Consider the following 27,177-nt stretch of genomic DNA (forward strand, 5'->3'; position numbering starts at 1 on the left):
CTAGGGAAGTGTTTTACCCCTCCACCAGGAACCAAGGTAGAGTCAATTTTCTTTTTCTTGTTTGTTTTTTAGGGCTGCACCTGTGGCCCATGGAAGTTCTGAGGCTAGGGGATTGTATCAGAGCTACGGCTACCGGCCTACACCACATCCATAGCAATGCAGGATCCAAGCCACGTCTGCAACCTACACCACAGCTCATGGTAATGCCAGATCCCCTGCCCACTGATTGAGGCCAGGGATCAAAACTGCATCCTCATGGATACTAGTCAGATTAATTTCTGCTGCGCCACAACAGAACGTCTGGTAGAATCAATTTTCTTTGCTGCCTACCTAGGCAGGGCAGATTTTTTTTTTTTTCCTCTAGCTTATCCTTCGCTTGAAGATAATGCCTTCTTTGGTCCCAACCTGACCCAAGAAAGGTCCCAATTTGGCTCTTGTTCTGCCTGGACCCAGGTAGATGCCCCCATAGTTGTAGCACCATTATTGTTTACGTACCTCCAGAGATGATTTTCAAAATATTTGTCAGTGGTGACAGACAGTACCTGTGCATTAATTCTAACTTCCTAGGCTTGTGTTTCTGCTTCCTTTCTGCCCTCAGATGGTTCTCCTGACTTTCTCACAAGCTTATCCATATATTTCAAAGGATATTTTCAGTATTTCTCCTAGCAATTTTATATATTTTGTTGCTGTTATATTTGGAGATATGTAGTTGATAATATTACTAGAAACAAAGCCCAAGTAAGAAGTTTATTAGGCTCATGCCAAAAACATTCAGGGGGAAGCAGTCTAAAGCTGAGACTATAGCTTAACGTCGTATGAGACACAGGCGCTCTCAATCTTTCTGCTTTGCTAGCCTTAGAATTGCTTGTATATCACAGGCATATGATAGCGACTGAACTTCCAAACTTTATGTCTGCTTAGAGACCAGAAGAAAATAAAAGTGGCAAAGCACTTAAGGAGCACACTCAACTAGAAGTCCTACTGGACTTTGTAAAAACAAAAACAAAATAAACAAAAAATTTTCCAGAAGCCCCACTCCATGACTTCTATAATAAATATTATGGGCCAGATATTGGCCATATGCCTATGCCTAGTCCAACTACTGGCTAATGAAAATGAGTTTACCACGAATAGTCTGGATTAATTATGAGCCATCCCCTCCAATTGGGAGGAAGGTCTACTTCCCCTAGGATCGAAAGATCTCCTCAGGTATCTGAACAAAATGAAGCTTTTCCTAGGGGTGCCTGGCACAACATTTGCCACACAGAGGGTACTTGGTCCTTTCACTGAACATTTACTGAGCATCCACCACGAGATAAAGGCTCTGTGGAGGGACGAAAAGATTTGACACAGTCCCTCCCACACAAGCTGATAGGTCGAAGTGTTCAGGACTCCGAACATTCCGCAGTTGTCCCAGAAACTCTCCTGCGGATCGACCTGTCCAGGCTCTACTGCGCAGGCGCTAGCTCTCTCGGGGCAAGCTCCATACGCCCCGCCCCGAACGCGAGTCCCGCATGCGCCTCCGGAAGCACTGGCAGTTTCGGGGGCGGGACCGACAAGCGTTTCCGGGGGCGGGAGGTGCAGACTGGGGCGGTCGCGGCTGCGACGGCTTGAACGGGCCTGGCGCCGGCGGCGGAAAGTATCCTACTTGCAGGCTATGTGAGCGCCAAGTCCTTGGCAGGTATGTCAGAGTCGGGACAACGAGTAGCATGAGGGCAGGAAAGGAAACCGGAGAGGTTTGAGGGCTTCTCTGCAGTTCCCGGCGCGCGCACCGCTGGCACCGCCAGGCCCATTACACCCACCGGGATGTTTAAGCCGCGCGCGGGCCGTTGGAGTCCCGGCGACCTGGGTCCGACTCCTGCTGTATCCGGCCAGCCTACTTCGTGTACAGCGACACCAGGGCCCCCGAGGCAGCGTCTTGCCCAAGGTCACCCCGCGGCAGCGGACTTCGGCGGACCAGGGCGCTTAGAGATCCTGCCCCCCGTCTGTCTGCCAGCCTTTTGGGGGCGCGGGGTGGGCGAGGCTTGGCGGCTTCGGGTTCGAATCAAGGCAGGGAGAAAGGCTACGTCCAGACCGCGCTGTAATCGGTCTCTGTTTACGTCTGTTTCACCGCTCTTGCTGTCTGTGTCACCTGTTGTCACCTGCCCTTTTTGCCTTTCAACTTTGTGGCATTGTCAAGTTTGTATTTTTCCCCACTTTGTTTCTCTGGAACTCATCTCTGAGTATATGGGTCCTGTCGTTATTTCTGCTTACACTTTGCTTCTGTAACTTTTGATCCTGTGTTTCCCTTTTAGTCCTTATTCTCTTTTATTCATGGCCTGTCAGTACAGCTCTTTGGCTGTATGTTTCTCTCTCTCTGCCAGTGGTGTGTTTCTCTGTTTCTGCCTCTCCTAACTGGGTTTCTCTGGGCGGGGCAGGCCTGCCCGGACCTCTGAGCCATGGAAGGTGACTCATGACCCTGTGAAGCTTCCTGCACTTGGTGACATTCTTAGCGACTAGACTGCGGTCTGGCCTCAGTTCTGACAGGTGTCACCCAACCTAAGTGTCAGGGTGCAGGAGTTCCTGGAGAACAGAGAGAAGTCCATCTCAGGGCCATAGTAGCTTGATGAATCCTTACCTTTTCTTTCCCATGGTTTTTCAGGCCTGCACAGCTCCCTACTTCCCTTTTCTCCATCCACATGGCCTCCAGGGTTCTAAGGAGCCTGCTCTTGGATTTACAGCTGCTTAACCATACCTGTCTACAGGCAAAGGAAAGGTCTATCTGAGATCCTCTGCCCCTTAGAAGGATTCGTGGAACAGTAGCCGGATTTCTGGGAGAGCATACATGCTTAGTTCAGAGATTGTGCCACTGTGTACAGTTAAATTATGAGAAACCTCATAATTTGGGGATCAGTCTTTGCTTTACAAAAGTATTCACTGGAGAGGTAAGCCAGACACAAGAGAACAAATATTGTATGAGGCACACTTACGTAAGGTATCTAACAGGCAAATTCAGAGACGGAAAATAGAATATAGTTTACCAGGGGCTGGCGGGGAGAAGGAATGGAAGAATTATTGTCTAATGGATACAGAGTTTTAGTTTGGGATGATGACAGAGTTCCGGAATAGGTAATAATGATGGTTGCACAACAACACGAATGTACTTAATGCCACCAATTTTATGTTAAGTATATTTTACCACAATAACAAAAGAAAATTGCTAAATGTGGATTCCTGGAACTGACAAGCTCTTTGAAAATGTGATTTTAAAAATTCGTTCTGGGAGTTCCAGTTGTGGCTTAGCAGGTTAAGAACCTGACTAGTATCCATGAGGATGCAGGTTGGATCCCCGGCCTTGCTCAGTGGGTTAAGGATCCGGTGTTACCCCAGGCTGCCACTGCAGGTCTGATTCCACCTCTAGCCTGGGAACCTCCATATGCCTCAGATGTGGCCCTGAAAAAGAAGAAAAAAATCATTCTGTAGCTTTTAGGAACAGTTAGTTGAACCTTTAGTTTCTTGATGTCCTCTTTCCACAACCAAGATCCTTAGAAAAGGAGTTTTGTTAAAAGAATTCAGTGAAAATTTCTACTTGTAGCAAGTTTCCACTCTCACTCTCCTTCCGTAGTCATTGTACTCAGTGCAGAAATTGGCTGCATATATAGGAAATTTGAGAAAGATTTTATTTTTCACAAGAAGAAAACTTAGATTTGGGAAAATAGCCCTTTTATCACAATAATGACAAATTATGTTGGTTTGTGTTTCCTGATGGAGGAGGCCTTTGTTTTATGTTCTCTTACCTAAGCTATCAGTTTGCCTGTAAGGCAGTTAATTGCGCTTTCTTATATGAGGTAGCAGCTGATTCACCTGTGTGAATCCTGGATACCGTGATTATGTCACCAAAGGAAGAGGACACTTCCAGTTAAGCTACTACATGTGCTTTTTTACATTTTCAGACTTATTTAGGCATTTAAAAATGATACTCTAGTGCATATGTATAAAGAAGAAAAGTGAAATGAATTGGTTCAAATGTTCGTTAACTTTCTTAACATTTCCACTCTATTGAATACCTTTCAATTCAGAGTTGATCCGCACTTTTCCACAGCGTTGTCCTTCTTCCCATCAGAAACATTGATGAGGCTCTCAGGAACGTACTATCATCGTCTTAGAGACGGCTATTATACCTTCCACCTGGCCGTCACATCCTGATTTCGGAAATTTTAAAACGTGAAAGAAATGTGCCTCTTATAATCGGTTGAATATGCTTTATGTCATTTTCATGAACTTTCCCCCTTTTCACTTTATTTACGTTTGCAATTAGAATAGAAAGATTTTTTTTGTCTCTTTGTAACATATTGAAGGAAAAAACTTTTATTTTGTTGGCATATGAAGTAATTTTCATGAAACAAGTGCTGGTTCTTCCTTCTGCTTTCTTGACTGAGCTGCTTTTCCTGAATTCTAATGAATATGAGGGTGCAGTTAAAGACATTTCCTTGGCTTTATTGTAACGTAATGGCAGGATGACTGATAAGGGGGGAGTTAGTGATTAGAACAATTCCTTCTCTTTTGAATCTCAAAGAGTGTACTGCAAGGGACTTTTTGCCCTGAAGTTTTAAGTAAAAGATTCAGCTGTGACATGAAGCAAACTTCATAAAGTAGGTAGGGTTTTTTTTTTTTTTTTAATCCTAAAATTTTACTAAGTTCTTGGCTAAAGTGTTCCAGTTAGAAAACATAGGGATATTATTGATTGATAATCATCTGGCGATGGAAAACACTTTTCCAGAGGATATTTTTAATTCTGCAAAGTTACATAGGTATTGACCAGTGTTGACTTCCTATTTTTGACAAAGGTACCGTGGTAATGTAAAATGTTAACATGCAAAGAAATCTGGGTGGAATCCCCACTGTGGCCCAGTGGGTTAGGAATTCGACCTCGAAGGTTTGACCTCTGGCCTGTCACAGTGGGATAAAGGATCCGGCGTTGCCACAGCTGTGGCTTGGATTCAGTCCCTGGCTGGGGAACTTCCATATGACATGTGCAGTCATTTTAAAAAAAGAAAGAAAGAAAACTGGGTGACAGGCATGCAGGAACGTGACTTTTTTTTGCAACTTTTCTGTAAATCTTCAATTATGCCAAAGTTAAAAGTTTGTTGGAAAAATATGAAGGCATGGAGTTGCTGTCGTGGCGCAGTGGTTAACGAATCCGACTAGGAACCATGAGGTTGTGGGTTTGATCCCTGGCCTTGCTCAGTGGGTTAAGGATCCGGCATGTGAGCTGTGGTGTAGGTTGCAGACACGGTTTGGATCCTGCATTGCTGTGGCTCTGGCATAGGCTGGCAGCTGGGTTTTTTTTTGTGTGTGTGTGTGTGTGTTTTTTTTTTTCCCGGTAAAAATAATAATGTAGTTGTATTTAATTGTCCTAGACCAGAAGTTTCTTTTACTTCTCTTCTGAGGGGTAGATGTAATTGGTGCTTAAACAGTGTATATGGGGAGTTCCCTTCCTGGTGTAGTGAAAACGTATCTGACTAGGATCCTTGAGGATGCGGGCTCAATCCCTGGCCTTGCTCGGTGGGTTAAGAATCCGGTGTTGTTGCCATGAGCTGTGGTGTAGATCACAGACGCGGCTCAGATCCTGCATTGCTGTGGCTGTTGTGTAGTTTGGCGGCCACAGCTCCATTTCGACCCTAGTGTGGGAACCTCCACATGCTGCAGGTCTTTTATGTCTAACTTCTTTCGCCTGGCATAATGTTTCGGGATTCAGCCATGTTGTCATATCTGTCAATACTTCATTCTTTTTTATTCCCGGAGGAATGGCATAACACATAATAAAATGGAATAATATTCCATGGTATAGATAAAACACATCCTATATATCCAGTCATCAGTTGAGAATATTTGGGTTGGTTCCACTTTGGGGCCATCATGAATAATGCTGTTACAAACATTTATGTTTAAGCTTTCTGTGGGTGTCATATGTTTTCATTTCTCTTAGATGTATACCTAAGAGTAGAATAGTTGAGTTACATGATAACTGCTACTTTTTGAGGAGCAGCCGAACTGTTTTCCAAATGTAAAATGGCTGCACCATTTTACATTCCCACCAACAATGCATAAGGGTTCTAATCCTTCCGTATCAAACTTACAATACTCTCAACCAACAAGAGGTTACAATAAACCCATGTTATGTGGTTAATAATTTTTCTTTCTGAGTTACTGAGATAGGCTTATAGTTTTTTCTTTGTTCCGTATCCTCTTCAGCATTTAGTAGTGTCTGTCTTACTTATCTTAGCCATCCGAGTGGGTGAGAAGTGATACCTTATTGTAGTTTTGATTTGCACTTCCCTAATGAGTAGTGATATTGAACGTCTTTTGTGTGTTCTTCTGAATGTCCTCTTTGGAGAAATATCTGTTCAAGTCCTTTGCTTATTTTTCAGTTGGATAGTAGTATTTTTTCTGGCTGCCCTGCGGCATATGGAGTCCCCCAGCCAGAGATCAGATCCAAGCCACAGTTGTGACCTAAGCCACAGCTGTGGCAACACTGGATCCTTTAACCCACTCTGCTGGGCTGGGAATTGAACCTTTGTCCTGGCTCTGCAGAGACACCACCAGTCCCATTGTGCCACAGCAGGAACTCCTGGGTAGTCTTTTTATTACTGAATTTTAAGAGTTTTTTATGTATTCTGGATACAAGTCACTTATCACTTATGTGACCACCTCTGTGTTGCAGGTTATTTCCTCACTTTCTTGATAGTATTATTTGTACCCTGAGCTACTCTTGCATCTTTCCGCCTGATTCAGTCAGTCCCATTGGGTTTCCTTCTGTTTTCCATACTCACTGTTACTTTCATTGCCTCAAGCCTAGACCATATTTACTGAAATCTTAGAATTAGCCTTTACTTCCGACTTGCTCCTGCTTTAAGTCCATCAATAGATTATGCTTTCTGAACATAGTTCATTGCGTGTCACTCAGAAGTTTTCGTTACTGCTCCCAGTACCCACATTTCAAGTTCAAGCTCAGCCTTCAGCAAGGGAGTACCAATCATTCTTTCCAGACTTGCCTCCCACCACTCTCTGTCCCTTGTAGAAGGAAGCATAGTTAACCATGTACATGCCACCACCAGTGGCCTTGAATGAAAACGAGCTTTTGAGAGGGCTTCTGGTGGTAATTTTACCATAGAATAGGATCTTACCCCTCAGTGCAATGGTACCAATAACTCAGTTTCTTCAGTGTATCACACTTGCAATACTCTCAACCAACAAGAGGTTACAATAAACCCATGTTATGTGGTTAATAATTTTTCTTTCTGAGTTACTGAGATAGGCTTATAGTTTTTTCTTTGTTGTTCAGTTTTTATTTGGTTTTTGTTTTTGTTTGAACTCGCCTGTGGTATGCAGAAGTTCTTGGGCCAGGGATCAAACCCATGCCACAGCAGTAACAACACCAGATCCTTAACTGCTAGGTCACCGGGGAAACGCTTTTTTGTTTGTGTGTTTGCTTGTTTTTGTCTTTTTTTTTTTTCCTTAGGACCACACCCGCAGCATATGAAAATTCCCAGGCTAGGGATCAATTCATAGCTGTAGCCGCCAGCCTATGCCATAGCCACAGCAGCTTGGGATCCAAGCCTCATCTTTGACCTACACCACAGCTCACAGCAACGCCGGATCCTTAACCCACTGAGTGAGGTCAGGGATTGAACCCACAACCTCATGGTTCCTAGTCAGATTTAGAACTCCCTTTCAGCACTTTAAAGATGTCTTTTGGAGTTCCCCTTGCGGCTCAAGCAGTAACAAACCTGACTAGTATCCATAAGGACACAGGTTCGATCCCTGGCCTTGCTCAGTGGGTTAGGGACCCAGCATTGTCGTGAGCTGTGGTGTAGGTTGCAGACTTGGCTTGGATTTGGCATAGCTGTGGCATAGGCCAGAAGACCCTAGCCTGGGAACGTCCATATGCTGAGGGTGTGGCCCTAAAAAGACCAAAAAAAAAACAAAAAAAGATGTCTTTTATCTCACATTGTCTCCTGTCGCCTGGCTGGTATTATTTCTGACAAGAGGTTTGCAGCCTTTTTTTGTTGTTTTTTGTTTGTTTGTTTTGGTCCTCTGTACACAGAGGGTCTCCCTCTGGCTGCTTTTAAGATTTCCCCTCATCACTGTTTTCATGATTTGATTATGATATGCCTCATAGTTTTCTTCATACTTCTTGTGCTTGGGGTTTGTTGAGCTTCTTGGAGCTGTGGCTTTGTAGTTTTTGTCAAATTTGGAAGAAACTGTCCCACAGCTCACTGATGCTCTTTCCCCCCCTTTTTTTTTTTCTTTACTCTCTATCTTAGGTTGTTTTGCTTTGTTTCAAGTTTACTAATCTTTTCTTCTAGAATGTTAAATTTGTTATTCCCATCCAGTGTTTGTCTTTTAATCTATAGAAGTTCAATTTGTTGGAGTTCCCATCGTGGCATAGTGGTTAACGAATCTGACTAGGAACCATGAGGTTGCAGGTTTGATCCCTGGCCTTGCTCAGTGGGTTAAGGATCCGGCGTTGCCGTGAGCTGTGGTGTAGGTTGCAGACACGGCTCAGATCCCGCATTGCTGTGGCTCTGACTTAGGCCAGCGGCTACAGCTCCAATTGGACCCCTAGCCTGGGAACCTCCATATGCTGCGGGAGCAGCCCTAGAAAAGGCAAAAAGACCAAGAAAAAAAAAAAGTTCAATTTGGTTTTGTTTGTTAGCTTTCCTGTCTACCTACTATGTGTAATTTTCCTCAGCTTGCTTTCTTTGTTCTTTTTAGGGCTTCACCAGTGGCATATGGAGGTTTCCAGGCTAGAGGTTGAATTGGAGCTGCAGCTGCCGGCTTATGCTACAGCCACAGGAGCACGGGATCTGATCCTCATGGATACTAGTCAGGTTCTTCACCTGCTGAGCCACAATAGGAATTCCTCCTCCATTTTCTTGAACATGAAGAATGTAGAATTTTCTACCATTTGTATAAATCTGTCATTTCTGGGTCTGTTTCTATTCATTATTTTTTTTCTCCCTATTATAGGCTATATTTTCCTGCTTCTTTGCATACCAGGTGATTTTTTTTTTTTTTAATTGGATGGCAGATATAAATTTTACCTTATCGGGTTCTGGATTTTTTGGTCTTATGTAAATCTCCTTAAGATTTGTTCTGGAACACAACTATTTGGAAATAGTTTGATCCTTTTGAGGCTTGTTTTCAAGCTTTCTGGGTCTAATTTGTCCCCACTACTGAGATATGACTCTTCTAAATACTCAGGATTTTACCCTCAGGGAAATTTTCTTCTATTAAATTTTATTTGAATATCCTTTCTACTCCATTTGTTTTGTTCTTTCAAGGATGCTAATAGCCACTCATTGGATCTCTATTCTGTGTTCTGTTCTATTATCTTCTCTCTTGCTGGGTTTTTTTGTTTGTTTGTTTGTTTGTTTGTTTGTTTGTTTTTTTCCCTTTTGAGGTTGTACCTGTGGAATACGGAAGTTCCCAGGCTAGGGGGCGAATTGGAGCCGCAGCTGCTGCCCTACACCAAAACCACAGCCACACCAGGTTTCTTGGCTTGGGACGTGGTAGATAGGAGGAATTGTATGCTGCCCTCAAGACTTCCTCTTACCCTGGTGGTGCCAAAATTTGTATTGACAGGGTAGATATATAACTGTAGAGTACACTAGGTGCCTTCCTCTGAAACGGCAGCTGTACTGTTAGTATAGGTAGGTCACCACTGCCTGTGAGTTTGTAAATATTGCTTATATAGCAGGAAAACCTGCCGGAGAGGTTTAGGCTTTGTATGTTACAAGGGAATATGTGCAAATGCCACACTCTAATTTAAGGGTGGAGGTCAGATACTTACTAAATTACAAAGGCTATTACTACCTTGACACAGTTAAAAATAGTCACCTGACTTTTTTCAAGATTTTTTTTAAATGTATGGTAAAATATATATCAATTTGCCATCATTTTCAAGTGTACAATTTAGTAGCATTAATTATACCCCATTGTTGTTTCTACAACACTTTCTAGTTTCAAAATCTTTTCATTATACCCCGAAGAAACTCCAATTAGACAATAACTCCCAATTTCTCACTCACCCAAGCCCCCTAGGAACCTCTAATCTGCTTTCTCTGAATTTGCCTGTTCTAGATGTTTCACATAAGTAGAATTACGTGACATTTGTCCTTTGTATCTGGCTTACATTAACGTTTAGTGTGATGTTTTAGAGTAATGTTTTCAGTGTTCATCCATGTTGCTGCATATATCAAAACCTCATTCCTTTGTGTTCTTTATGTGTCTTTTCAGTATAATCGATTTGTAATATTGTTAAAAGTTCTCTATTTCCTTATAGATCTTCTGTCCTGGTTTTCTTTTTAAGGGCATGGGGACGTACCTGCAGCACATGGAAGTTCCCAGGCTAGGGGTCAAATCAGAGCTACAGCTGCTGGCCTATGCCACAGCTGCTGTTGGCCTATGCTTGTGGGATCCAAGCCTTGTCTGTGACCTGCACCACAGCTCAAGGCAATGCCAGGTCTTTAACCCACTGAGTGGGGGCCAGGGATCAAACCCACATCCTCATGGCTACTAGTCAGGTTCATTTCTGCTGAGCCACAGCAGGAACTCTGTCCTGTTTTTCTATCCATTATTCATAGCGAGGTATGAAGTCTCCACCTGTTGTTGTAATCTGTTTCTCTCTTCAATTCTATCCATTTTTGCGTCCCATATATATATATCTCTTATTACATCCATTTTTTGTTATATATTCTTGATAGAGTGAACCTTTTATCAATGTATAATGTCCATCTTTGTTCTTGTAATCTTTCTGACTTCAAATCTATTTTGTCTGTTAATAATCCAGTCACCCCTGCTCTCTTCTGGTTTCTCTTTGCATGAAATATCTTTCTCCGTTATTTTACTTTCAACTTCTTTGTGCCTTTGTATCTAAAGTGAGTCTCTCTTTTTTTTTTTTTTTTTATGGTCTTTTTGTCTTTTCTAGGGCTGCACCCGCACCCACGGCATATGGAGGTTCCCAGGTTAGGGGTCTAATCAGAGCTATAGCTATGCCGGCCTACGCCAGAGCCACAGCAACGTGGGATCCAAGCCGCGTCTGACCTACACCACAGCTCACCACAATGCCAGGTCCTTAACCCACTGTGCGAGACCGGGGATCAAACCCGAAACCTCATGGTTCCTAGTTGGATTCGTTAACCACTGAGCCACGACGGGAACTCCTAAAGTGAGTCTCTTTTTTTTTAGTCTTTTTAGGGTGGCACCTGCAGCATATGAAGGTTCCCAGGCTAAGGGTCAAATAGGGGCTGTAGTTGCTGGCCTACACCACAGCCACAGCTACACAGGATCCAAGCCATGTCTTTGACCTACACCACAGCTCACGGCAATGCCAGATCCTTTACCCACTGAGCAAGGCCAGGGACTGAACCTGCGTCTTCGTGGATGCTAGTCGGATTTGTTTCTTCTGAGCCACAGTGGGAACTTCTAAAATTCATTCTGCTAGTCTTTTGCCTTTTAATTGGAGAACTTAATGGATTTATGTTTAAAATAATTACCAGTAAAAAAAAGACTTCTACCTTTTAGCTATTTTTTTTCTGTGTATCTTGTATGTTTTTATTCCTCAGTTCCTCCCTTACTGCCTTTTAAAAATATTTAATTGAGGTTTTTGTGTACTATTTTAATTTCCTTTTTTTTAAATGTATTTTTTATTTTCCTAATAGTTACCTTGAGGCTTATAATTAGTGTATTAAATTTATAACAAGCTGATTTCAATAGTAAATGATCACTCTGTTCCTATACATCTCCATCCCTCCTTCCTCATTATTAGTGTCACTGATTACATCTTGGTACATTGTGTGCCTAGTAACAGTTTTATAATTATTGTTTTATTTGCCTTTTAAATCATTCAAGAAAAGAGAGGGGCTGTAAATCAAAAGTATAATATCATCTCTTTTTTTTTTTTGCCTTTAATTTTTTAAAAAAACCTTTTTTTTTTTTTTTTTTTGTCTTTTGTTGTTGTTGTTGTTGTTGTTGTTGCTATTTCTTGGGCCGCTCCCGCGGCATATGGAGGTTCCCAGGCTAGGGGTCGAATCGGAGCTGTAGCCACCGGCCTACGCCAGAGCCACAGCAACGCGGGATCTGAGCCGCGTCTGCAACCTACACCACAGCTCACGGCAACGCCGGATCGTTAACCCACTGAGCAAGGGCAGGGACCGAACCCGCAACCTCATGGTTCCTAGTCGGATTCGTTAACCACTGTGCCACGATGGGAACTCCTAAAAAAACTTTTTATCGTAGTTAACTTTAATATCAGCTCTTTTATTTATCTATGCTATTGCCTTTACTGGTAGTCTTGATTCCTTTATATAGCTTTGAATTACTGGCTAGTGTTCTTTTGTCTGGTGTGAAGGATAGCTTTATCATATCTTATTAGAGGAGACTTACTAGTAACAAATACCCTTAGCTTTTGTTTATCTTGGAATGTATTAATTTCACCTCCATTCTTTTGTTTTGTGTGTTTTTATGGCCCCACCCATGGGATATGGAAGTTCCCAGGCCAGGGACTGAATCCAGGCTGTAGCCAGGCAATGCCAGATCCTTTAACCCAGTGAACTGGCTGGGGAGCAAACCTTCTGCAGTGACCTGAGCCACTGCATTTGGATTCTTAATCCATTGCACCACATCACGAGCTGCTTCCCTTCATCCTTGAAAGGATAGTTTTGCTAGGTATAGAATTCTTGGTTGACAGATCTTTCTTTAGCACTTTAAAGTCATGCATTGTCTTGAGTGCCATGATTTCTGATGAGAAACTAGCTGTTAGTCTTACTGAGGACCCCTTTTATGTGATGAATGGCTTCTTTCTTGCTGTCAGTATTCTCTGTTGTCTTTGGCTTTCTATTATTTGACTTACAATGTATCTCATATGGATTAACTTTATCTGCTTGGAGTTTAAGCTTCTTGGATGTGTAGGGTTTGTGTCTTTTATCAAATTCAGAAAGTTTTCAACTGTTATATTTAATGTCTTTCCTACCCTTTTGTGCCTTCTGAAACATTTATTTGCATGTTGATATAGTTAGTAGTTTTCCACAGGTACCTCAGATTGTGTTTATTTTTCTTCATTCTTCTTAATACTCCTCAGACTAGATAGTTCAATTGCTTTACCTTTTGATCCTGATTTTTTTTTTTTTTCCCTTCTGCCTGATTAAATCTGCCATTGGACTTCTCAGAAACTTTTTATTTCAACTTGCATTTGTTTCCTTGCCCACAGGGTAGGTGGCTTAGCAACAAGGGTTTTTTTTTTTTTTCCCACAATTTTTTTTTTTCTTTTTTTTCTTTTTTGACTGCCCCAAGGCCTATGGAGTTCCCAGGCCAAGGATCAGATCCAAGCTGTAGTTGTGACCTAAGCCATAGCTCTGGCAATGCCAGATCCTTAACCCACTGTGCTGGGCTGGGGATCAAACCTGCGTCCCAGTGCTTCCAGGACACCGCTGATCCTGTTGCACCACAATGGGAACTCCTTTTTTCACAATTTTAGAGGCTAGAAGTCTGAGATAAAAGTGTCGGCAGATTTGGTTTCTCCTAAGACCTTTCTCTTTGACTTGCAGGTGCCACCTTTTCACGGTGTCTTCACATTGCACAAGTGCCTCATGTCTCTGGGTCCAAATTTCATATCATATAAGAACACTATCAGCTTGGATTAGGGCCCACCCTACCAACCTTGCTGTAACTTAATTACTTTTTAAAAGCCCTATATCCAAATATAGTCACATTCTGACATATTGGGGATTCAGGCTTTAACACAGGAGTTTTGAATGATACAATTCAGCCCTAATGGAGCTATTAGACTTTTCAGCTCCAGAGTTTCTATTTGGATACTTTTTATAGTTTTTCTTTATTGACATTGTTCTGGTTTCCTTTAGTTCTTTGTCCATAGTTTTCTTTAACAATTTGACAGCTTTAACTAGTACTTAACAATGTCTGGAATTCCTCAAGGATAGTTTCTAATTCTTTTTTTTCCTGTGAATGTACCTTATTTTCCTTTTTGTTTGTTCATTTTGTAATTTTTGGTTGAGAACTGGATATTTTGAATATTCTAATGTGGTAGCTCTTGAAGTCAGGTTCTTCCTCACTTTGGGGATTTTTTTGTTGTTGCTGTTTCTTGTTCAGGGCTATAGTTGTCTGCATGGTGATTTTTCCAAACTGTTTTGCAAAATCTGTATCCCTTATTGCATGTAGTCACTGGAGTTTCTGTTGCTTTATCTATGTGGTAGGCTATGTCCTGACAGATTTCCTTAAATGTTTCGGCCTAGGGAATAGAGGAGAAAAGTCTTCTATTTTAAAAGCTTGTGATAGATGCTACCATGGAAGCCACTGCAGCCTGAGGGCATCAGGACAAAGCTGCATGGGTCAGCCAGACTGGCCAAAATGCAAAAAAAAACAAAAAACAAAAAACCCAATTTTTGGAGAAATGGCTTTTGCTGTCCACCTTGGCATAAGCCAGGCCCTCTAGAAAATTGGGCCACTGTCCCATAGACTGTGGCGTGGCTGAGGGCTGGGGATTATTGCTGATGTGCAGCACTTTGCTCTCAGTGTCTGATCAGATTCCGGAAATCTGAAATGGTTGATTCTGACCATTTTAACAGTTTACTGATTGTTTTGGTGGAGGGACTGACCCCTCTGGAGCTTCCTACTCCACCGTTTTCTCTAACATCATTTATGGTGTTTATTTTTGTAGAACGGTTTGTTTGTTTGTTTGTTTTGCTTTTTAGGGCCGAACCTGGGGCATATGGAAGTTCCTAGGCCAGGGATCAAATCCGAGCTACAGCTGCTGGCATACACACAGCCACAGCAACACTGGCTCCATCTTTAACCCTCTGAGGAGGCCAGGGATTGAATCCACATCCTCATGGATATTAGTTGGATTCTTAACCTGCTGAGCCACAGCAGGAATTCCAGAACTGCTTTTAAAAGTCTCCTCTCAGGAATTTCTGTTGTGGCTCAGCAGAAACAAATTCAATAGGAACCATGAGGTTGCCTGTTGGATCCCTGGCCTCACTCAGTGGGTTAAGGATCTGGCGTTGCCATGAGCTGTGGTATAGGTCACAGATGCGGCTGGGATCTGGCTTTGATGTGGCTCTAGCGTAGGCCAGCAGCTACAGCTCCGAATGGACCCCCAGCCTGGAAACCTCCATATGCTGTGGGTGCAGCCCTAAAAAGCGAGGAAAAGGGGGGGAAAAAAAAAAAGGCTTAGTCATATAAAATTGTAAAACCATACTTGAAATACTGAGGAAACGATTGAGATAGTTTTTCAATAAATAGTGTAGGAAAAATAGGTTCACCATTTTGGAGGAGAAAGAAAAAATTAGATCCCAACCTTCTCCTTATGCCAAAATAAACTTTGTGTATTAAGATTTAAATGCCTTTTTTAAAAATGGTGCCAGAAGGAGTTCCCTGGTGGCCTAGTAGTTAAAGGATCTCATATTGTCATTGCTGTGGCATGGTTTCGATCCCTGACCCAGGAACTTCCTCATGTTGTGAGTGTGGTTAAAAAAAAAAAACCATGCCAGAAATAAAACCTAAATATTTCTTTTTACTTTTTAAAAATAATCTTGGAGTCAGGAATGCCTTTGTGTATCTAACACAAAACCCTGGTGCCATAAAAGGAAAAATTGGACAATTTACATAAATTTTGAAGTTAACCTCCTGAATTTACAAAAATCAATAAGATGAATTGGTCAGTTTATTTGAGCAAAGGGTATGATTCATATATATAGGAAAAACAAATGACCAGTAAACATGAGTGAAATACCACTCTCATTCATAACTAGAGAAATGTTGATCAAAACAATGAATCATGGGTTATTCCCTTAGGTGATTTGCACACTTTTTTTCTTGTTTGATAAAATCCAGCATTGGTAAGGGTGCAGGGAAATAGACACTGTCATTTAGTGGGGCAGGAGTGTAACTAGAAGGCAACCTTTCTGGAAACTGGTTTTATTCAGTTTATATATATTGAGATTATATATTACATATCTCAAGCACATAATACTTTGACCTAGCAATTCCAGTGGTAGACATTGCTCTCTAGATATTTCCAGAGATATGCCAAGATAGTTATGCACAGATGTCTGATGTGGTGTTGCTCATAATTTCAAAGACCCAGACAATTGAAATTCTGTCTTTTTTGTTTGTTTGTTTGTTTGTTTGTTTTTGTCTTTTGAGGGCCACTCTTGTGACATATGGAGGTTCCCAGGCTAGGGGTCAAATTGGAGCTGTAGCTGCTGGCTTACACCACAGGCACAGCGACTTGAGATCCCAGCCATGTCTGTGACCTACACCACAGCTCACGGCAACACTGGATCCTTAACCCACTGAGTGAGACCAGCAGTCAAACCCAAGGATCCTAGTCAGGTTTGTTAACTGCTGAGCCACAACAGGAACTCCCAAAGGGACAAGGGATTTCTGTGTTGTCTCTTTCCTTTATAAGGTCACTAATGCCATTCAAGTGGGCTCTGCCCTCATTGTCTAATCGTCCCCCAAAGCAAATACCCACCACACTGAGGTAGAGTTTCAACATGTGAATTTAAGGACACAGTCAAATCAGTCTATAGCATGTTGGATGATCTGCAAGACAAATTGAATGACAGAAGCTAAGTGTAGAATAGAATGTAGGTGATGAGCTAATTTGCATAGGAATTTTTATTTCTTTATATCTTTGGGGGACCGCACCTGCAGTATAGGGAAATTTGCCGGGCCAGAGATTGAACCTGAGTTGCAGTTGTGGGTAGAAATTTTTAAAGGATGTATATTATTTATTCTGATAATGCATACAGAAGTTTCTAGAAATATACACAGGAGTTTGTTAATGGTGATTTCTTCTGGGGGAAGAAACTGGGGCTAAATGGAGAGGTTTTTCTAACAACTTTTTGTAAATTTTTTATGTGTATCATCCCTTCCCACCCCCCACCCCCCTGTTTTTCAGATAGCTACAAACAAAATTCTTCAGTGACCAGAGCAGAGACTCCAGATGTAGCTCTCAAAATTTACATAACCTCTAGGCTATACATTTATATAGTTAAATTTTCCTTTGAAATTACAGACACCTAAGTAGTTTATTTCCTGGCTTGTTTTTAAATTTTTTCTTTAAAATTATTAAATTTGGGAGTTCCCATTGGGGCTCCATGGTTAACGAACCCAACTAGTTTCCAGGAGGACATGGATTCAATCCCTGACCTTACTCAGTGGTTTAGGGATTCGGCATTGCTGTGAGTTGCAGAGTAGGTTGCAGACGTGGCTCAGATTTCTCATTGCTGTGGCTGTGGCGTAGGTTGGCAGCTACAGCTCCAACTCGACCCCTAGCCTGGGAATTTCCGAATGCCGCAGATGCAGCCCTAAAAAAAAAAGACAAAAATATTATTAAATTGGTATTATTATTTTTTTTTTTTTTCTTTGCTGACCACCCCATGGCATATGGAGTTCCCAGGCCAGGGATCAGATCTGAACTACACTTGTGACCTATGCCACAGCTGTGGCAACACTGGATCCTTAACCCACTGTGCCAGGCAAGGGTTCAGCCTGCGTCCCAGGGCTCCAGAGATGCTGCAATCCCATTGTGACACAGTTCACAAGGATCTCCTGTGAAATGTTTTAAGAGCTATAAACCATAAATTAATACTTCATTCTAAAAACACTCTCTTGGAGTTCCCATCATGGCTCAGTGGTTAACAAACCCAACTAGTATCCATGAGTACTCAGGTTCGATCCCTGGCCTTGCTCAGTGGATCAGGATCCAGCATTGCTGTGAGCTGTGGTGTAGGCTGGCAGCTACAGCTCTGATTTGACCCCTAACCTGGGAACCTTCATATGCCATGGGTGCAACAACCCTAAAGATTTTCGACTAAGATAAAATAAAATAAATAAAAATGTTGTCTTAAAGTTATTTTGTTTTACTTGGGATTTATATAGCTTCAAATATTTCTGGATTCCATTTTCCCACTCAGACACAGGCAAAATCAAGAATTAATACCATAAAGAATGGTGGGTGGTACTTGCTTTTGGCACCGTCACAGCTGCAAGCCTTGCTCTGGAGGATGACAGCTCCACCCACATTGCCCACAAGTAGGGGGAACTTTGTGGAACTGTGGACCTTGTCTTAATTTTCTTAGTGATCGGTACGTTTCTCTAGGGGCTAGAATTAGTACTAATTTTTCTCTTTCTTGTAGCACCAAACGAGATTTGTGATGAAATGGAGCCTGGAACAAACTCTTTTCGAGTAGAATTTCCTGATTTTTCCAGCACCATTCTGCAGAAACTAAACCAGCAGCGCCAGCAGGGACAATTATGTGATGTCTCCATTGTTGTCCAAGGCCACATTTTCCGGGCACACAAAGCTGTTCTTGCTGCCAGTTCACCCTACTTCTGTGACCAGGTACTCCTGAAAAACAGCAGGAGGATTGTTTTGCCTGATGTGATGAACCCCAGAGTGTTTGAGAACATTCTCCTATCAAGTTACACGGGACGTCTAGTAATGCCTGCTCCAGAAATTGTCAGTTACTTAACAGCAGCAAGCTTCCTCCAGATGTGGCATGTGGTAGACAAATGCACTGAGGTTTTAGAGGGAAACCCCACAGTCCTTTGTCAGAAGCTAAATCATGGCAGTGACCACCAGTCTCCAAGCAGCAGTAGTTATAATGGCCTGGTAGAGAGCTTTGAGCTGGGCTCTGGGGGCCACACCGATTTCCCCAAAGCCCAGGAACTGAGGGATGGAGAGAATGAAGAGGAGAGCACCAAAGACGAGCTGTCATCTCAGCTCACCGAGCATGAATACCTTCCTAGCAACTCGTCCACAGAGCACGACCGGCTGAGCACTGAAATGGCGAGCCAGGATGGGGAGGAGGGGGCCAGCGACAGCGCCGAGTTCCACTACACCCGGCCCATGTACAGCAAGCCCAGCATCATGGCTCACAAACGCTGGATCCATGTGAAGCCCGAGCGCTTCGAACAAGCGTGCGAGGGCATGGATGTGCACGCGCCCTACGACGAGCACCAGGTCACAGAGTCCATCAACACCATGCAGACAGAGCACTCCGTCCAGCCCTCGGGAGTAGAGGAGGACTTCCACATCGGGGAGAAAAAGGTGGAAGCGGAGTTTGATGAACAGGCTGATGAAAGCAATTATGACGAGCAGGTGGACTTCTATGGCTCTTCCATGGAAGAGTTCTCCGGAGAGAGGTCAGATGGGAATCTGATTGGGCACAGACAGGAGGCTGCCCTGGCATCGGGTTACACTGAGAATATTGAAATGGTCACAGGAATTAAAGAAGAAGCTTCCCACCTGGGATTCTCAGCCAGCGACAAGCTGTATCCATGTCAGTGTGGGAAAAGTTTCACGCACAAGAGTCAGAGAGATCGACACATGAGCATGCACCTTGGCCTTCGGCCTTATGGCTGTGGTGTCTGTGGTAAGAAATTCAAAATGAAGCATCATCTCGTGGGCCACATGAAAATTCACACAGGCATCAAGCCATATGAGTGTAATATCTGTGCAAAGAGATTTATGTGGAGGGACAGTTTCCACAGGCATGTGACTTCTTGTACCAAGTCCTACGAAGCTGCAAAGGCTGAGCAGAATACGACTGAGGCTAACTAAAAATAGGATCTGGTCCTTGAGTGGCAGGCACAAAAATAAACTATGGTAATTATGCAAATCTGGGCACAGATGATGCGTGCTACTTGCTATTATGAGAGAAGCTTAAAAAAAAAAGAAAGATATTTCTGAGAGACCAGCTCTAAGTAGGCCAATTAAAAAATCTAATTCTTGAAATTTGTATGTTCCAGGCCTGGAGTGGGTAATGGGGATACATTAGCCCCCTCCCCACTTGGCAAGGTAAACCCTCAGGCCTGTTGTGATCGAGACAGGTGGACTTGGGGATAAAGACACCTGCACGTGGAACTGGACTCCAACCCACCAGTTCCATTTCAAGTGGCAGCAATTTTTGATCACTCATTATTACAAGGTCATGTTGGAATTTTATTTTGCTCTTACTATAGATACTTAGGTAATGTTGGTTTGTTTTGGTAGCTGCTTCACTGAATGAAATGCTACTTATGTAATAGCTACAAATAATGTGATTCCTAGGATACGAAGTTGATTAACAGAGCTCTCTTAGTTGGTTTTATTCTTCTAAAGGGTATTTTAACTACAACTATGGAGATACTAAGAGGGTGACATTCTAAGTATGAAACAAATAACTTATGGTACAAGCCTCAGTTTCTCTAAGATGCCACTGTCACAATGTGTTTCAGACTCTTGACAAGTCAATTTTATATTTTAGTACTAACATTTAGTTTAAACAATTGTATCTAATTGTAATTCTCTAGGGTGCCAGAGATAGGTGTTCCTAATAGGTTCTCTGTCCCAAATCCTGTTTGTTTAACTGTAGCATCTACACGGCGGGATCTGCTCTGTGGCTAGTAGACATCTAGCCTGCTTCAACTCTGCCACGGTACCATTAGCTGCTCCAGCTGATTTACTCTGTCTTAGGTTATGGAGCTTCCTGAAGAGATCAGTGAGTGACCACAGTTATTGGGGAGGAGCCAGAAGTCACGGCTGAGAACTTCAGGAGCTAATAGAGTGCTACGGTGACACTCCAACTTAGAATGAGAGTTGCAGAATTTGGAGTATCGGGTTATACTTGATGGGGGGGGGGACTGCCCAAGAAAAGAGGAGTCTTGAAAATACACTGGCAGGGGAGATACTCATAAAGGGGTACACTGAGCTAATAATTCCAGCTCTTGATGAGTGCTGGAATGTGTTTTAAAGGGGAAAAGAAAGAGTCCTAATTTTAGAAAGTAGTCCACAGATTCACGCTCCCATATTATAAAGCTGCATAAATTTACAAGTCATAGCTATACCTACCAAAAAAAAAAAAAAAAAAAAAAAAACAAAAAACCAAGAAAAGCAGCTATTCTGAGACCTTTTCTGAGGATCAGTCAGAGGTTTTAGGTTAAAAAGGAAGCATATATTCAGGATGTTTTAAGCTGTGTAATATACCTGAAGTCACCAGGGTAGGACAGGGTGCTACTGTTAACTTTACCGTAAACTTACTGGTTTATTATTTCTTAGTGGAAACTTTTTTTCCTTAAAATAAAAATAACTTTTCCTGGATTCGGGGTGAAATTTTGTTTTAAAAGTTTGGCTTTGCTCTAATATGATGGACATTGCTGGCAATGGCCTCTGATCCTCAAGCTCCTACCATCAAGGCATTTAGTTGTTAAACGTTATTTGAAAGGGGGAAGAAAGACTTATTTACCAGTTAACTCTTGTAATCGAGGTTACAGACCAGGGATCTCCTCATTAACACTGTATCATTCTCGATATATAAAAGCACTTTGTATTTAAAACTTTATTATAAATATATATATTATATTGATTTTTTTTAACCTAGAAACTAGATATTACCTCTTGGTTGTTTGCCACATTAATATCCTCTTCTCTTTAAGTGTTGAAGCTTCACCAATTAACAGTCTTTTCTCTGTGTACCTGGCGGAGTATATAGAGGTGACTGTACAGTTGAGCTCTTTTGCTCCTTCTCTTTTTCTTTCATTAGAAAACAGTGGGTTTTAGGTATGATCCTAGCCATTATGTGTGAGAAGAAATTGTTTGATTTCTCCTGCTTATTTCAGTACTGAGGCAATGAAGCTATTTTGTTTTGCCAAAGCTGATCACCCTCTCCCGTGGTATCAGCAAACCATTTTCTGCCTGTTTGGAAGGTTCGATGCGCTGGTTTCTATTAAAAGTTATAGTCAAGTGAGTATCGCGACACTTGGGAAGAAGCGTCTGAGAGGTAAAAATAAAACGTTCTGGAGAAGTCATGCTCCTTCAGTTACGTTGAGACCAGCACAGTACCCCGTCGTGAGCAGTGGTGGCGAAGCACTCTCGTTCAGCCAGGGCGGGTGGACAGCTCTTGGGGGGTCGATGGGGAGCAGTCCATTGCGCTGGGACTTATTTACTGTGTGGTGAAGAGGAGGCCTTTTACTGAAATCCTTCTATGTACATCAGCTGCTAAGTGTGGTGTTTAAAATACAAGTTCCTCACGTCTGCTGTTGGAAGCTGTTGATGGTAGTGGGGTTTTCATCAAAATTAGCCTTGCTAATCAGGTCAGCCAGACCCTGTGAGGTGGCTGGGCATCTGAAATGCCGGCTGGCCGTGTTCTGAGAGGGGACGGAAGGGTATTGTCTTAGTGTGGCTGTTAAAAGCGACTCTGTAATCTTTGCTTTTAGGATGAGGGGGCCAGGCTATATTACCACCTTTTTTTCCTACCCATCCTGGCTTGGATAGCCTCTGTCCTTACCCTCGGGACTTTAGAAAATCTTTATCCTTCCCGTTGAGTTTGGACAGTAGTGGGTAACATTTCCAAACAGTCTTTCAGGGATCGTGTCAGTGGCCTACATACAACCAAGGTATTTGTCTCCTGCTTTGAGTCTTAACTGTGATTTTTTTCCAGTTCCAGTGTTGAAAGGGCTTCAAGGCACCACCAGTGGTATTTAATATTAGTATTTATGCCATACGTTTAATTTCAGATCCACCCATTGCAATATCCACTTGGGAAAGTAGGCGTCTAACTGGAGAAGGACTGCAGTAGCCTCTCCTCAGCTGTCGAGGGTTACCCTCTGACACGCTTAGGCCCCAGCCTGTTGATTTGATTTCTCCATCTCCTTTTCTTCCAGTCCCTTCTTTTGGCCACTGCTTTCAAAGAGTCTGCCCGGAAGTGTCCCCTCCATTCTGTTGGGCATTTGCTGAACTAAACTGACCATGTGCTAACTTCTAGCTATTTGGGAAAGCTGCCTGGTCTCAGTGCTGGCTTCCCCCTCCCCACGCTGCTGCGGAAGTGAAGTTGGGGCGGAGCAGCAGCAGCAACGCTGCGCTTTCCTGCGCTTTCCCGGGGAAGGGTGTCAAGGACGCCCTCACACCAAATCCAGGTGTTTGCTTTTGTGAGGTCTCTGATAACTTAGGAATGCTGAAAACCAAGCGACATGTATCCCGACTCCCCCCTTGCCCCTCTGTGCCACACTAATTTTGTGATTTAGGTTGCTTTCATGGGTAACTAACTTTGTTCAGTGAAACCAGGGTACGTGTTTGGGTTTTTTCTTTGCTACTTATATGTTTAAAGGTACATGTTTCTTATTTCAGACCTCTACTGATAGTGCCCTGTGGGAAGATGCTGGAACACATTTTGCAAATGTGACTTTTTTTTTTTTTTTTTTTTTTAATTTTGCTTGAAGCCTGTGTCATAATGTCAATTGCTGCTGCCTTCTTTCCTTTTAGAGGTTCCCAATGTTTCTTCCAGAAAATTACTTTATTTATGCAAGTCAGGTGACTCTTAGACCACGAAACCATTTGATGATAAACAGATTATCATTAGGTGCATATCTTATTGATATTTTGTGAAATGTTATGCCTGTGTTGCAAAAGTTGACTAGTTTTGTCTTTATATATTGCTGTCTTCAGTGTACAGCATGGTTTTACTTAATTGAATGTTACTGTTTAATATTTTCTTCTTATAGAAGAGCCCATGCCCTTTTGTATGACATGTTTTAATAAATGTTATCTGTCAACTTTGTAAAAGTTTTGTTTTTCACTCTGGATATATGACCACATGTCTTTGTTTTCGCTCTGGCTTTTGCCACCTGAGAATACAAGGTACGTTGCGGCCTCTGTGTGAGCAAATGCCAAACAGCCTGATCCAGTGGGTAGTGAGTGATCATCTGCTGTGTCGGGCCTTGACGGTGATTGTCTCATTTCAACTCCCACCAGCCCCACCAGGTATTTAGGTGCGTCAGTTACTCTCTGTTTGCTCCTCCAGATCTCCCCACCCTGTGCTTCACTTTGGAGGCTCGCCTTTGTGCACCTGTCCTGGCTCCTGGTCCGGATCTACCAGAGACGTGCTGGGAGGAGCTTGGCGGATCAGGGGAGTGAGAAGGTGGCGCATTTGTTTCCCTGGCCCCTTCCTGCCGGGTGTGGGTTGACAGCAGCTGGGCTTCTCTGCCAAAGGCCACAGCTCCTGTCAGGCAACCTTGAGGTTTAGGAACTACAGCCTCCCCTTGTCCTTTCAAGCCCAGCGTTGGTCCCGACTCCCTGTTTGCCAGTCCTCGGGGGCAGAAGTGTCCTCGTAGGAGTTCGTTCACCCTCCTTGCACCCTTTGTAAATAGTCCCTTTACGAGACGCTCCTCAGTCACCCCAGCTGAGTGTGCCATCCGTTTCATGCCAGGACTCCAGCTGATGCCTCAGGTCGTCTCGTGTGTGAGTCTGCTGTGATTCAGAGAGGGTAGGTCTCTTAGCAAAGGTGGTACTGTGCCTGCAGGGTGGAGCTCAGATTCTCAAGCAGGACTTGTGGCTGCAACACACAGAGGAGGTTTTTTCCACTGCTCTAATGACCTTCCTGCTCTTTTGTTGGGTCTCTGTCTCACCTCACTTCCCCACCCCACCCCACCCCCCTGAAAACCCTCAAGAAGCAGCAACAGTGTTCTTTAAAAGTGCTGCAGGCACCGAGGGCCCCACGTATTTCCTAACAACAGCTCATTACCAGAGACACTGCTTGTTTTAGACCAAACTTAACCATCTTCCCACACAAACCTTCTGTTACCACTGTTTGTTGTGAGGGTTTTTTTTTTTTTCTTCCCTCCCCATTGCTGATTTTGAAGCCAACTACAGATTGCCTCAGCTAGCTTAGCCATTCTCTGTGTGGGAAGAAGTCCAGAAGAACCATTTCTAGCCTTCTCTTGGGGTGGGTGCCTGTCCATCCTGACCGAGGAAAAACGACTCGGGTGCTGCTGCCCAGTGACCCCTTGAACCCCTCCTTGTACCCTTCCCGGGGCACCCCACTGAGGCCCCTGGGTACCAGCAGTCCAGCCCACCTAGGAAGCATTTTTCACACGGCCCGCCCCGTGGCGGAGACCCCTGTGTGGTGTGAAGATGAGAAGCACTCTGTTTCTTAGCAGGAGAAAGGAAAAAGGCCAAGTGGCTTGTTTGTATTTGGGAACAGAAGGGGGCGGGATGTAAGGGGTGTTATCCAGATGGAGCGTATAACACCTGTGCAGTTTATTTAGATTTCCTGAGTCAATTCAGGGACGGCTTCCCACCACCACCGGAGCATTTCTTGGGAACAGTCTCCATGCCTGGGCACCTTGGAGGGTACACAGCTCTAGCATTTGCCCACAGTCAATGGACCGGTTAGCAGGTCAGCCACAGGAAATGAGGTAAGCTTGTTGAACTTGATGTAGCCGTCATTTACCATGTGGGAAAAATTTTAAATACATTCTTGCTCAGTGCAGAACATGGAAGCAAATAACTCCACTCTTCCATCTCTATCTTGTGTTCTCTTTAAGAAGACGTGCTCGTTGTTCTGTGTATGGTAGACAGAGGATGGTGAAGGAAGATGGGCACTAATGGCCTTTTTTTCCCCTTCATGAGGAACCAGAAGGGGCGTGAAGGTGGGAAGAGAAGTCTCCGTCTCTTTCTGAACTGGTCTGAATCCAAAGCAAACCATTTGATTTTATAACCTTCCATCACTTTCTTGTCCCAATGCAAGGAGCTTGATGCAGTTATAGGAGAGTCATAGCTGTCCTTTAAGGGAGTATGTGGACTCCATAAAAACAAGATAATGCATAAGCAGTACTGTAAGTAAATAAACGTTATAAAAAATAGTAGCTTTTAGACTCCAGAAATTGTGAGTTCTTTTTGTTTTTTCTTCTGCGTATTCCAAAATAAGAGAATGGTACTAAAGCCATTAAATGTCTTTATAACTTAATAAGATACTTATTACTCCCCAGAATATAATGGTCTGTCTAATGTAATAGCTAACCTTTATCAGTAGAAACTGCCGCTTCTAGAACTGCCCCTGTCTTGTTAACTTGGGGTCAGCCATGCTGCGATAAAATCTCCCTCGTTAGGGTTCTCTGAAAAGATCCTCGACTGCACAGAGCTCCCCTCGTGATGGACGGATGCCAACTCTGTAAACACTGCTAGAATTCCTACAGGATCTGGCTGAGTAGAAATTACAGGCTTTAAAATGACAGCAGTGACCTTGAGCCAAACTAGAAGGGATTAATTTTTACCTCATTTATACAGTGTGTCCTAGTGTGTGAGATTCTTTTGTCTATTCATAATATGAAAATAGCATTTTTCTTGGAGAGCATTTATTGTTACTGTGGTTCCTATATATTTATTGGGCTCCGAACACCCACTCAACCCACTGAACACCCTACCTACTTTAATAGGTGTAAGAAGAATTGGGATTAGACTATAAATAACGGTTCTAAGGGTCACTGCAGATTTAACAAGTGCTAAGTAAGTACTTGACTGGCATTAATTCCTTTATTCCTCGTCACAGTCGCATGAGGCAGCATTTTCTTCCAGGCCACCTTATGTAGCAGGAAAGAATGACAGCTTCCTATTCTGCCGGGGCCATGTTCTTTCCCCTCCTCAGAGAAGCTCCTCCCTAAGCCCTTCCCTCCTGGGCCAGAGGAGATGTCTGAGACTTGCCCAGTGGTCCCTCTTTACCTGCAGGGCGCTGAGCATGGCTTCTAGTGCGGAGGAGCATGATCCGAGGCCAGGTTATCCTTCTGGGACCTTGAGGTGCTGGGCGATTCACTGGGTACCCCTTGGGTTCATGCCCTTTGCTTTCTTTGGGAAAACAGAGATTCCATCCAGAAACTGTTACAGGCCCGATGTTGGCAGCTCACCCTACTTGAGCTCTTGGGTTCAGAAAATACATGGAGAAGTTAACCACGGGAATGGAGAATCCAGCGACTGTTTTAAACTAGCAGCAAAGTCCCATCAAGGAAAAGTCCCTTACTCCAAGAAAAGAGCGGGGAGAAGGAGCAATGAGGCCACCGCCACCCGTGTCCCACCAGAGCAGCTTCAGTTTCACATAGTACAATTAACTGCTTGCTCCTTAATAGGGTTTACGTTTACATGGGCCTACTGTGTTCCACCTTTCCAAGCGCTTTTTGTGGACTGACTCTTCGCCATCGTGCCAGCCTTGTGAGGCAGGTGCTAATGCCATGTCTGTCTAGCAGGAGGACCCTGACCGCAGAGCCAGGATTCAAACACAGGCAGCCTGAGTCCTGGGCTCCACTAAGCTCCGCATGCTCTGTTGGGTTCAGAATGTCCAGAGTAAACTCCACTCTGCC

The 27,177-nt window shown here is 43.3% G+C and overlaps 1 protein-coding gene across 1 annotated transcript; it reads left to right on the top strand.

Annotated features, from left to right (window-relative positions):
* Nucleotides 1-1,567: 1,567 nt before the first annotated feature.
* Nucleotides 1,568-23,611, top strand: ZBTB43 (zinc finger and BTB domain containing 43). Its single transcript, XM_021068980.2, has 2 exons — nt 1,568-1,681; nt 18,207-23,611. The coding sequence occupies exon 2, from the start codon at nt 18,230-18,232 to the stop codon at nt 19,631-19,633; it is 1,404 nt and encodes a 467-aa protein (XP_020924639.1). The 5' UTR covers nt 1,568-1,681; nt 18,207-18,229; the 3' UTR covers nt 19,634-23,611.
* The last annotated feature ends 3,566 nt before the right edge of the window (nt 23,612-27,177 follow it).

This window comes from Sus scrofa, chromosome 1 (genome assembly GCF_054392235.1).
Source record: "Sus scrofa isolate SSC_HxYL_T2T_F1_AM1 chromosome 1, Sscrofa_HxYL_maternal_Yorkshire_Landrace_v2.0, whole genome shotgun sequence".
Taxonomy (NCBI): domain Eukaryota; kingdom Metazoa; phylum Chordata; class Mammalia; order Artiodactyla; family Suidae; genus Sus; species Sus scrofa.

Coding starts and splice junctions, on each gene's coding strand:
- ZBTB43 (XM_021068980.2), top strand. CDS start 18,230: ATGGAGCCTGGAACAAACTCTTTTCGAGTAGAATTTCCTGATTTTTCC.